The sequence below is a fragment of the Rhipicephalus sanguineus genome, chromosome 11, assembly GCF_013339695.2.
Source record: "Rhipicephalus sanguineus isolate Rsan-2018 chromosome 11, BIME_Rsan_1.4, whole genome shotgun sequence".
In the NCBI taxonomy this organism is placed as follows: domain Eukaryota; kingdom Metazoa; phylum Arthropoda; class Arachnida; order Ixodida; family Ixodidae; genus Rhipicephalus; species Rhipicephalus sanguineus.
The window spans coordinates 45,027,162-45,040,258 of NC_051186.1; the positions used below are offsets into that span (position 1 = coordinate 45,027,162).

The following is a 13,097-nucleotide window of genomic DNA, read 5'->3' on the forward strand; positions in this document are numbered from 1 at the left end:
ATTTAAAGAAAAATAATGACATACCAGAGCTGTCAACCAGCTCTGTTTTTTGGTACTGCCTTTTTATTTAGTGCAGAAAGACCGACTAAGACTGGTCTGCCTCGCAGTAACACTTGCACCTAGCAAAGCTTTCCCAAGTTGCTTAACACATTGCACGTGGTGATCATCTGCACCGCTGCACTCAACTTTATTTCGCATCAAGCGAAGCATGTTTCTTGTTTCGGCTGATGTCGTCGGCCCTTGAGTAGCTGCGTCGACACTGCCGCGATCACCGTGCGTGACGCCGTTGTTTAACTTAATGGTCAAGCCAGCTGATGTTGCAGGCGAGATCAATGTAGTCCACCGCTAAGTCCAGCGAATCTGCCTTCTCTGTCAATGTTGCGACTGGAAGGGGCTCCTCTCGCACATCTCGCACGGTGCAACCACACAATCAGCGCCGTTTTGACGTTCGGAAACTTCGAGCCTTGAATCCGCTTCTTTAATTAGGGCTACCTTTCTTTGCAGCACCAGTGACTTGCTTTGCTTTGGCGGCGTTATCCTCACCACATCGCACGGCCAACGAAAAAATCCGCGCGACGTGTCTTGCGTAAATAACATGCTGAAATCGCATCTCTGACGTTAAACAAAACGACCTGTGCGACCCATGCTATTTTGCAGGGCCTGCCTCTGTGCACGTCCATAGCGTCGCATGACATGACACAGGGTTGCTTGACAAAGTTGTTATGCCGCTAGGTTTCGACTTCACTTTCGGGAACAGTGTCCACTTCGTCGTAAGCGCGGCAGCCTCGCGCGTACCTTGTGACACTTGCAACATTTTGCCGCTAGCACTTTGTGAAACGGTTTGGCGGCTAAATTTTTGTTCCACTCTAACTCGAGATTTCGAGATAACCGAAAGTGGGCACGGAAATACTTCGAGATAAAGGGCAATAAATACATTGCACCAATGGGAAATCGTTCGGTACCGCGGAATATTTCGACTTAGCCGATTTTTTGAGATATGCGAGTTCGAGTTAACGAGGTATTACTGTAGACGAAAAGACACCTTGGTGGGTAACACTGCCAGCTTTACATGCACAGAAAAATCCAATAAAGTGGGCGGGAGGACAAACACCGGTGCAGCTCGACTGGTAGAGCATCAGATGCATTATCCAAAGATTGTACGCGCAGACCCTACCAGCGGCAAGTTGTCTTTTCATCCACTGTAATTTTTCTACGTTTGTCACATAATTACTACATTACGTTTCAAGACTACAAATAATGCCGCTATACTTTCTTTGGCCTCATTGCCTGTTGGTTTCATTAGGTCCATCAGATTTAGGTCTAGGGTATTAGGGATTTAGGGCATTAGGTTTCATGAGACAAAAAGCGAATAGGGATGGGTGAATAGTAAATTTGAGGTTCGAAGCGAATAGTGATTTGGTCGAATAATTTCGAATCGAATAGTTCGAATTGTATTTACCGCATATTATTAAGAAAAATGAGCATTTTCGTCATGACCCTTGCACAATATTTTTAAGGATTGGAACTAGGTATGAGTGAATGTCAAGTTTTTGGTTTGAAATGAAGTGGAAGCAGCCTTGAATAGTATCAAGATTTGAATAGCAGTAGGGTGCAAGTTATAAGTGGTGCAATACGTTACAATTTAAAAATTACTATACTTGGCGCATATAAGCCCATATAACATGCTTTTAAGCTTAAAAAAAAGATATGTACATTTACCTTGAAGTGTGGCTTCGCGGCAGTGCAGATTTCCCCTCGATGGGTTGTTTCACGGCACAGCAACCAGACGCTGCAGTGAAACCACGTTTGCAGAGGGTTTAATGCGGTCAAATGTATACATATATTTGTTCATTTCGAATACTTCGAAATTTTGAATAATCTAAATTCGCATCGAAGCGAATTCAAATAATTTAATATTCGTTCGAATGTTCGAAACGCCCGAATGCTCGCCCATCCCTAAAAACGAGCCCTTGATCAATTGCCCTTCCTTCGTTGGCACAGATGCTTGTGACTAATGTAGAATCACGCACTACAGTGTGCCTCGTAATCGTGTTGAGGTACTCGCATGCAGGGCCCTGTGAATTTATAGATTTTTTTTTTGTTTGTTTTCGTTCCGTAGCCTTGAGGCAGCTAGGAAGAAGGTCAAGGACCTGCAGGAAGCCAAGAAATCTAGCGTCATGTCTGAGGTGGTGAAGGTCCGGAGCAGCAGACCCTCTGGCCTGGTAAGCCCATGCCTGATTGTCCTAATCACACCGTAACAAAAATCACGGAGTAGGCTGGTTTGATCGTCACAATCGATCTGGTGTAAATCATGGGGGGGGGAGGGAGGGAGGGGAGGGGAGGGGAAGAGGAGGGTCAGGGGAGTCCTGGTCCTGACCCCCCTTGTGTTCAGGCTGAGGGGGGCATCCCTTGCAAGTGTCCCCCCTTTCAGATGTATCTCTGAAACATCATACTTAAATTGCTTGACAGAAGCATAGTGTGCTCTCCATAAAACGAACTCTGCGATCTGAAGCCCTTCCAATGAACAGAAATGAAGTAAAAAGGTGAAAACTGCTGTTTGTTACAAAAGTTACTGTAGAGCATGAGCTTTCTGAAATGCTGCGGGTTGATATGCCACAATGTTTTGATTATGCTGGACTGTAAGATGCGAAGTAAATAAAAAAAAATCCCCAATCGTCTATAGTTACTTGTTTGGACGATTTTGGTGGAAGCATTGGAGTATGAACTCGATTGCTCGACTATGGTCATGTTATTTTTTAAAATAAGGTTTGTTTTTTGCTGTATTTCAGCTCTAATTTTTATGTGATTAAAAATTAAACCAATTTTGATAAAACCAAATGGCCGTCATGGCAAGATGTGTCCCACCTTGTGATTTTTCTGGATTTACACAACACTGCACAATCGTAAGTGCTTTAGCACAAACAGGACAAGAGCAGAAGAAAGACAAAGTCCTGTCGTTACTTGTTGTTAAGGGCAAACAAGATGAGGACAGAAGAAAGACTCATAACAACAGAAGGAACTATAGTTGCGTGTCCTTATTGTGTCCTTCGTCTTGTGGCCCTGTTAGAGGAGAAGCTCGTTAATTCGGATTTCACGGGACCGGAAAAAATTCATCAATTAACTGAGTTCCGAAATATCGAAAGTATCAAAAAAACAGTAAGCAAATGTCTATTACGTCAATACACTTTAATTCTCTTGATGAACATGTAAATCCCGTACTTACTTTGCATAAGAGCAGTGCCAAAGCCGCAATTTTCGCATCTCGCAACTTTGTTCACAATGCTACCGTGGCACAAGACCCCTATGTCTTAACTAACCCGAAACGCGCTAGCCCGAAATTAACTCGAGACGACATTACCATTGTTACCGTACAGTTCATGCCAATGAAGATGGCAATGCGCTCTGCGCCGCCTCATTTTAGTTGTCCACAAAGGCTGTTTTCGCACCTTTGCATCGCACATTTGCGGCGCTTCGCGCTCTGTGCGCTCTGCAAATCGTGCGAATTAACCGGATTGCGGCCAAATATGACCGAATTAATGAGAGTTAAACAATGCATAGGCTTGCTGACACCAGGGAACACGTCCGAATTACGAGATTTTCTGAATTAAGGGATGGCGAATTAACGAGCTTTTACTGTATCTGTCTTTGTCAAGTCCTCGTCTGGTTTGCACTAAAACACTTATGTTCACACTGCAACCTCAGGTTAATCTTAGATCAATGCAAAATTAACGCATTAACTCAACAAGATTTAAAAATTTGGCTTCTGTAATAACGAATTCATCACGCGTAGCTTCGGTAGGCGAGGAAATGACGAAAATGAAATAAATCTGATTTAATAATGTCACTTTGCGTGCTGATCTTTTGTCTTGCATTTCACTTTCTCTCTTTGCACAGAAAGCAAAAATGACGAAACGGATGCAGCAACTCGGACAGAGCTTTCCTTCGCCCGGAGCACCCTAAAAGAAACGGAACGATCTGCGAAAATAGATCTGATTTTTGTAGCTCGCAGTGCGGCAAAAGCGAGCGTACAAGTTATATATATTGTATACATACATATATACATAGTGTGACATACTATTTTTAACGAGAGATTAATACCGTTAGGGTGGTGCACACAGTTGTTGTTCGTTGTTCCGTGTAAAGCGTAGTACGTCTTCTGGCTACTTTCGCGGTGGTATGGTTCGTCAGCTCCTGCGAGGTTGCGTGGATATCGCGAATCTGTTTGTCGAATGCGTCTGATGGCTTCACGAGCCAGGGTAGTGTTTCCGTTTTTCTTGTTTGTCCTTATGTGATGTGCACGTATTGGTGCAATAGATGGGGGGCCCGTAACGCGTAAGGATTTCTTTCTGCGAGTTCTATTCATTTCTTACCACTGGTCGCAGCGAACGGAATATCATTTGCTGTAATCGACCAGAGAAAAAGGGCGAAAGGTTGGGAGTACGGAAAGAATTCTTAGGCAAATGGAAATGTTTTGAGGCTTTACTTTTGCGGATGTCTCGGAGGTGGTAGTGCAAGGTTGACGAAACAGGTGCAGACAAAAAAGAAAACCCGTTATTTACTGCAAGCTCTCGATCAGCGGTGATCGGGAAAGCTGCCACAGTTGGTTGTGAGTTAATTGCACGAGTTTTATTGTAACCTAGTTTGATTTATCAAGAGAAACAAAGTAGACACTTAAAACTGCGTAGGGAGGAGCATTTCATTGATGTTGCCAAATTTATAAGTCGTTGTTGTGGAAGTACCTAGTATGCAACTGATACAGAACATGGGTAAGGATTTTTACAGAACGTATTGTAGATGATGTTCGGAAATTTTCCTCTAAATACAGAAGTGTTTCGATGGGAAATTCGGATTTACTTTGGCAGTGCATTCGTACACTTCGGAGAAGGCGATGCCCTGTGTTGAGAACTCATGACCAAATATGTGAGAAAACGTTCAGGCTATAAATCTTTTTTTAAATAAACAGTTGGAGATTAACTGTGGTATTCTGTTAGTGGCTGTTATGCAAGATTAAATACGACTTACTTTTCAGAAATTATTTAGAAGTATTTTTAGTTTGAAATTCTTATGGTGTTATTTAACGGAGTGCCCTGTGATTCTTGTGTGTATTTTGACTGAACCATTTTCTGTTTCATTTACTAAACTGTAATTTACTAAACACCGTAGGTTAAGGGCATAATTTTGTCTCGAGGACATCGGTCGGCCATATTACATGCATTTTCTATCATTAACACTGCACACCAAGTACATTTCTTGGTGTGACACAAAATCCACGCCAAGCTTTACATGCTTAAAACTGCCTATGCTACTGACGCTCGAGAAAAAAACCAGCGACAGGTTTCTTCTTCATAGTAGAATTTTTGTCGCTCTAAGAGAAGTCTGTTCTTTTATAAAATGGCACACATGTCCAACCTCGATACAACGAAGTCCATCTGACACGAAAATAGTTTCGTTGTATTAAAGAATTTATTATATAAACGTTTACTCATGACGCCGTCTAAATGGCAACAGTATGCTTCATTTTAGTCGTTTTCGTTATATCAAGGTTAAACGGTATGATCAATGGCAGCTGCAGGTCCGTGTACGTGCACAAAGTGGTCATTTCTTTCAAGCACGTTTGGATAGAAATATTTTTACTTATCTGACTGGCAAGATAAGAATAAGTGAGTCGCTCCTGTGTTGGTACTTCAGTGCGCAGTGCAATCTGATGATGTTAGAAGTGTTTTAGAATTATACCATATTCTTGCAAAGTAGTAGCCACATCTCTTCAAAGAAATGGCGACAAGGTGTGTCATTGGGTACACGATGCCACATGCTTTGTGTTGTAACTGACATTTCTGTCACTTAAAGACGAATGACAGTGTCTACAAGTGATGAAAACAGGGTCTCAGGGGCGTGCTTATTATAAGTATTCATTTTTCATATTCGTTATATCGAGGTTATACTGTATTAGACAAAGCTGGCGCAGGATCGAAAGGCATGTCATTTGTTCACTGTGTGTGACTTTTGAGCACGAGGTCGTGTGTTGATTAAGCCTGTTTATTCAAGGACAATGTGCCACATTCTGCACTTCTTATTTGAAGTTCAACCATTGCTACCTTATCTGTTCAGTCTTAACCAAACTTCATTTTGACTGTCTCATCTATTCAGACTCAAGTAGCCTGAATGTGTGCATTTGATAATGCAGCTTTTTCTTATCAACACTTCTCAGTCAAAGAGTACATTTTCTATCCAGTCCGTTCTTTGGATTGATTGAACTGCCAGCCAGGCAAGAGTGTCAAGCAGTACGAAACTCCTTGAAATGCCACTGCAAGCATTCGTTGTTAATTATCTGCCAGTGTTTAGATCTCCTAACCTTTTGCAGCACTACATCTACAATTGGGCTTACTAAATGCCAGCGTAAGACTGTAATCTGAGCTACTGGAACCAACAGCCAGTAAAAAAGTGATGCTTCATTATTCTTTTTTCTATATCTTAGGAGAGTGCTTGTCAGACTTATCACGGGCCAAGATTGTTAGAATAAAAATCAGAACAATGTCTTTTCCAGCAGTCTGTAGGTGAAAAGTGTGTTTTTTTTTGTTCCAATTGCATGTTAAAATGTTTTTGGAATGGATTTTGGAGTTCATGCTTAGTTTTTGTACATTTGTAAAGACTTGCCTTTCTGGCTGAAAAATTCTCAGTGTGTTTTACTGCTTTTGGTGTTGCCTGTTTTTAACAGTGCTATCAAAGGAGGAAAACTTAAATAGAACAAAATGTTGTGTGCGCAAAAAATTTATGTTCTAAATTATTTCGAGAGGATGCTTTATGTTTGAAATGTGCCTAGTTTGAAGGGATTCTATTTATTGTATGTCTCAAGTTGTGTCTGACTAAATAAGATCAAATTGAATGCACAAATGAGAAAGTGTCGCCAAGTTTAACTCTGCGTAATCGACAGCTTCTGTAATTTTGCAGTTTTGGTTTGGTTCGTTTCGATGCAGCGTTGTCACTAGCAGCTTTTTTTTTTTTTTTTTTTTGTCAGAAATGGCCTGTAGTACATCTGCAAGAATACTCTCACTGCTATTAACTGCGATCAAAGTTACATTTTTGTATGAAAACGTTTCTGTCCATATAATTTGTACATGCCCCCTATACTGTGATCACTTTACGTTGTTCAGAGTTCTCTGTTACTGTTGCTACGAGAAATACCACATCATGGCCACTTCCCAAATGGCCGACATATCATTCTGAGGCATCTGTGAAGTGCTCCTATGGATTTTCCTCATTTTGTATTTGTTAATGGTTTGGCATTGAATGGTACTTTAAGTGTAAATAGGGTCCTTCATTTCTGGGCGAGACCAGATTTCTTTCATTAATTAATGCATACATTTAACTGACTTGATAAGAATTACAATGCGTATTGGGTATTTGTAGTCATTTAAATGATACAGTAGCACAGTTTATTGTTCTCATCTGTAAAAGTAGTGTCGTCTCCGGGATCGGCTTTTAAAAGCACGCTTAATGCACACTTAAGAGTGATGAAGTTTGTGATACGCAAAAGTGCTAAATCCAATTTACCTTTGTAAAAGTTGGTGCTGCTCAGCTCTCCCCTGATAAAGATTATTTGGTAAAGTCAAATGTCTTACCTCTACTACAAGCTATTAAGTGGCATCGCGCTTAATGTACACTTAAGAGTGACAGTTTATTCTACCCACCAGGAGTTGTGAATGCAATTTTTCTTTTTTGGTAAAATTTACTGGCACATAGCTCTTCCCTGAAAGAGATTACTTCTGGAGGTCAAATGTCCTATCTCTACTACAAACTGTTAAAATGAACAGCGTCACGCTTAACACACACTTAAGGGTGATGAGGCTTGTCATGCCCTACAGGAGCACCGATTTTGGTTCTCTTTGGTAACATTTGCTTCACAGTTTTAACTGGAAGATTTTAGTTTGGAATAGTGAAATTTCGCGTCTCGGCGACTTCGCTACTATTAAAATAATGCTTGATCTTCTTACTCCCCACTTAATCGATAAACTTCGAAGCCCAAAAATGAAGGGCCCTTATTAACACTGTACAGTGCATTCCACATATAAGGGATATTTTGTAGTGTATGAGTGACGTGCTCTAGATGATCTATTTTTGATCGTACGCAAAAGTTGTCTTGCAGCAGCTGTTTTAAGCTTGTGTAAATGTTGCGATTGTATAGTATGGCTGGCTGTTTCGACGAGACGTTGGTGGACTCTGCCAAAGATGTTCTACTCTGAACCTTTTTTATTTGAAACTTGGTGCAGTGCAGTTTTTGGTTGGGGAATGTAGTTGTGTAACAGCTTCTTCTTGCACGAGCTCTTTGGGTGACGAAAGCTTTCTTGTTTCTAAAGGCAGCACTTATTGACTTTGACGAGAAGCACATTCCACTGTTTCTTTTCTTTGTTTACGCACGACGTTCATTCCTTCGAGATGTATTTATTTAATTTATATTTATTTATAATATTTTAAAGACAAATAAAGCTCTTTACACGCTTTGCATAGTGTCTGAATCAGTCTTTCTTAACATTTATATGTAGTTAGCCACGGTGGTACAATGGTTACGGTGCTTGGCTGCTGACTGGAATGTTGCGGGTTCGATACCGGTGCATTTAGATGGTGGCGAAATGCTAGAGGCCCATACTGTGCAATGTCAAAAAACACCAGATGGTCGAATTTTCCAGAGCCCTCCACTACGGCGTGCCTCATAATCACATAGTGGTTTTGGCGCGTAAAACCCTACAAATTGTATTTTGAAGCAGTGCAAGGTTCTGGGTTCGACTGTCCCCAACTGTGTGTGCGTGCTACTGATCGCAGAATACAAACATGATTGCGTACTGTGTTTTGGTACGAGGTAAAAAGCCGCAGGGATATTTACAGCGACGTCTGTCGACAAACCCATAAGCTCAAACCGCCATGTTTTGTTGGGCGCGAAAACGATACCAGACGCGTATCGCAGCGTTTCAGGTCCTAGCTACTGGAATTTTATCTTCGTTCTGCGATGACTTTCCAATGCTTCGAGCGCTGTTCAGGCAACGAGGAAGCCCTGACAATGCCGGGAACAAGGTAACACTATTATTAATTGAATTTATCAGTTACCTGAACCACGGCCGGTCTGGAGGCGCGCGCCGCCTCCAGACCAGCCGTGCCTGAACGAAGGAAAAGAATTTATGTACCGATGCGAACTTGTTTCGTCTACAGGATTGGCACTGTGCTTTGGTTCGGAAATGACCACCGTTCTGAACAGCGCTCTTCAACCTTGGTTCTTATTTCACTGTGCAATTGCGTTGCTCGCCTGCATGCAACATAAGCTAGACTTGCAGAACAATACATCACGATATATGCATTTGAAAATAGACGCTGTCCGACGTCGCACACGCGCGAAGGAGCATGGTTGATCAAAATTAGCTTATTGATGGTGTTGCAGATCGACGAAAGCAATGATTTACGTATATAAACGTGTGTAGGCACTAGGCAGTGCCACAGACGCTGCTGCGCGCGTCCGCGGTAAATCAGCTTTGCGAAGCGGTGCTCCTCTTGCAGCTGCCGTCCGAATGAGATTTGAAGCGCGCAGAGCTCCGATATTGAGTTCTCGTTGATTTGTGGCAGCGCAATGAGGTCCGCTGACCGTTCGGCGTTGAATGACGAAAGAAACAGCTGCTTTTTTTTTTTTGTCCGAAAGCTTCTCGAACGACTGCGGCTCAATCTCTCCATGGCCTCTCCTCATGGAGACGCTAGCAGACGATTCCGCGTCGGCGCCCGACAAAAAAATGGCGGACGCGCCCAGTGCTGCCGTTTAGCCACTGTAGTAGCCACTGTAACTGTAGCCACTGTACTGCCGTAGCACTACTACGGAGCACCAAGCATTATGAATATTCCCTATTAGCCAGAGCCTTCTCTAAAATCAAACCTTGTAACTCGAACGTTTTTTAAAGCAGTGCTGTCGCAATCGAAGGTTTGCGACATCAAAGTCGTAAACGCCATTCAGCAAGCCTCAGATACCTTCAGTTTCGGTTTCATTTCCTGGAAGCGTGTAGTGACGTCATGACGTCGAAGCTGGTCACGTGGGAGTCACGTGTTATTTTTGCGCGCCATTTCGCCAGGTTCTAACGCGCGCAACGCATAGAGATGCGAAAGAAACGAACATGCGAAGCCGAAAAGCTTGTGAGGTGTCGAACAGTGGACGTGGGAGACCAACACATCCGTAAATGCGGATGAAGTGAGCCCCTCGGACATTCATTCCCTACGTAACTCGGCGGTGTCGCCAGGAGGACCAATTTCCCTCCCCCAGAAACTACAGGTAAGAACTTTCCCGGGTTTTGCTGCGGGCTTCTGCTCTTTGAACACAAGTGATCCTGGTTACATATATAGGCATGCGGAGGGTTCTCCATTTGGGACGGGGGGGGGGGGCAGTTTCACCCCCCCGCCTCCCCTTCCGAGTGCCCCCACCTATATTCGTCGAGTGCGAAAATAAGCTTCGCATTGCATGCAAGCATTAAAATGAAACGATGAAGGGCTACTCACAACGGCCTGCCTTCGATTCCCGGCTTTCCGAGGGTATAGGTGGGAATTGTAAGCAGTTCTCAATGCAATGCAACATCAGGGGTCCTCACAGGCCCGCAGCCGGGGGGAGGGGTCTAGGGGCACGACACCCCCCCCCCCCAAAAAAAAAAATCGATGAAGTACGTCTTTTTACCAAAAATAAATAATTAACATAGGTGTTTTCCTCAAATAGTCAAGGTTCTCAGAAAGTGCCCCCCCCCCCCCGAGAAAAATTCCTGGCTACGGGACTTGGTCCTCAGCAGCCGTTATGGCAAAAAACCTGCATGGCCATAACACTGCATTAAAGAATGACGGTACAGGTCCGACTGAATAAGGCTATGGAACAGACTTGCCCCCCCCCCCCTCCCCTTCTGTTGTATAGAGGGTGTCGAGGCACGGTTTCCTGAAAATCAAGGACCTGAAAAGCTTCTTCCGCCAATCAGCGCTTCAGAAAAGCAGAAAGGTCATCAAAGCGAACTGCGGGTACAATGCAAAAGAAGCTTCAATTATTTCGGCGCGCTGTAACTCGCAAGTACAAGCGAACATCGCACGACATCGAGTTCGAAGCAAGCCCTTCGACGTCCGTTCTGTAGCGCCTAAATGCTTTAAATTTGGGTATATACATAATGCCAAAGCGATGAAGTACATTTTGTTAGCTATGTATCTTACGATCAGTGGCACAAAGCTCGCCCACGGACGAATGGCCCCGGCGACTTTCGCCTTTTCAGTTGCATTCTTCCTTCAGCTCTCGCTTCTTGTGCGTTGGACTGTTTTTTTTACGCACCCTCGAATGCTCTGTTGTCGGTTTGCTTCCGTTTGTATATACTGCAAATGGGGATACGTGCGTGTCCACTTTCGCGGGGTACAACAACAAAAGGCAAAACCGTGGCCTCCGAGATTAGCTCCGGCAATCACGGAGGCCATGGGCAAAACGAACCTGAAGGGTTTTGCGCCCAACATTTTGCGATTTACTTGTATGACGCACGTGTTGGCGTTTGCTTGTTAAAACCGGAACTTTGAGCCTTCAAAACGTATACGTGCGTGGGAGGTCGCGGTGGGCGTGATATCTATCACGCGCCTTCAGTCTGCCATCTAGCTGCTCACACCGTGTTACACGGCACGCACCGCGGTCAGAGGCTCTGCTGAGCTTCGTAGTCAAGGTTACCACGGTTCTCCGTCAGGGCTACGCAAAACAATAACAGCTGAGCCACATCGTCACACTTTCTCGTGCGACCGGCTGTGGAGAACGCGAGTAATTCGCTTACCCAACGCGTTCGCAAAGGCCTCTACCCAGCTAGCGCTCTTTCTGCTTCGTACGACAGCTATGGAAATCGGTAAAACTGAACGTTGTTATTCAGTCTTTTGCGTCCGTGCTCTTTCACAACGCAACAGTAGTGTTGATTTCGGCTTTCCTTCGTAGCGCGTCTGCATGGGTCGCCGTCGTTCTGGCGAGTGATCCGGCGACCCATGCAAGCACTTCATGGCGGTTCGGTGGCGCGTCCGACTAGCGGAGAGAAATTCATAGCTCTCTTTCTCGGTGTTAAATGCGCAAACACACGCAATATTAAGCTCAGTCGTTGTTTCGCACTCGCTATTTGCACCTGGTTCCACAGCAAACTTTGCAAGGGAGTCGGACTTTGCACTACCCAATACTGCTCCGACAGGTGGCGCCACGCGTCCAAAATTCATGATTAACCCCCCCCCCCCCCCCCCGTGCTACTCTCTGTGCACTAGCGCTCGTACACTCTACACTCTAAGAAAAGAAAAATCGAGTATTTGGAGAGTATTTCTGCCGCGCAACTATAACAGTCCACTACCTCGCGTACTCATTATCACCGAGGTCCCGGCACTTCCCGGTAGCGGCGTAGGCAGAAATTTTTTTCGGAGGGGCACCTTGATCCGACATTGGGTCTGGACAGATAAGTGTGGTCGAGTGTCATTTTGTGCTCTGTATTCAATGGAAAAAAAATTCGGGGAGGGGCACGGGCCCGGTGTTATTGTTCAGAGTTATTGCATCCACGTGATTGCATCCCATGCCGGACAAATCGGCGCACGTGTTCTGTGTGCGAAGATGAAGAAGAGGACGAAGAGAACGCGTGCCTGTTCACGGTGATGATGGTTTTCCGTTCGCTCTGCACGGACTTACCATCGGCTTTTCAACAGCTCCGTCGTTAAAAGGCGCCCGTTTTTGCGCAATTGCAATTGTCGTTTTAAGGAAGGAAATGGTTTCTGAATTTCCCCATTGACTGCCATCTCCCCTACTTATTCACTTATACGACAGCTTCCTCATTGAAGTTCCCCATTGCCGCCTATGGCGACCTTCAGAAATTATTTTCTTCCTTAAAGCTAAAAAAAAATTTAGTGATAAAACTTGCCATATAAGAACGTTGGGATATAAATCCGATTTTTAATTGGAGCATCACATGGTGTAAATTGCGTGACAGTTGAACCAAAATGAAGATTTTTCTCAAATTCGTAATTTTTTTTTCGTACGGTTTACAAACTTCATTCAGTGGTCTGAAAATATTTTTCACGCAAAATGTACCTTCCGTAGT

At 43.9% G+C, this 13,097-nt stretch overlaps 1 protein-coding gene across 1 annotated transcript in view; it reads left to right on the forward strand.

Annotated features, from left to right (window-relative positions):
* The window catches only part of LOC119374165 (protein cappuccino), a 41,605-nt gene extending 33,105 nt beyond the window's left edge, over nt 1–8,500 (forward strand). Inside the window, exons 20-21 of the mRNA XM_037644227.2 lie at nt 2,120–2,222; nt 3,895–8,500. Coding sequence (XP_037500155.1) covers nt 2,120–2,222; nt 3,895–3,960 — 169 coding nt within the window. The 3' untranslated portion in view covers nt 3,961–8,500. The remainder of the gene's footprint in view (nt 1–2,119; nt 2,223–3,894) is intronic.
* The last annotated feature ends 4,597 nt before the right edge of the window (nt 8,501–13,097 follow it).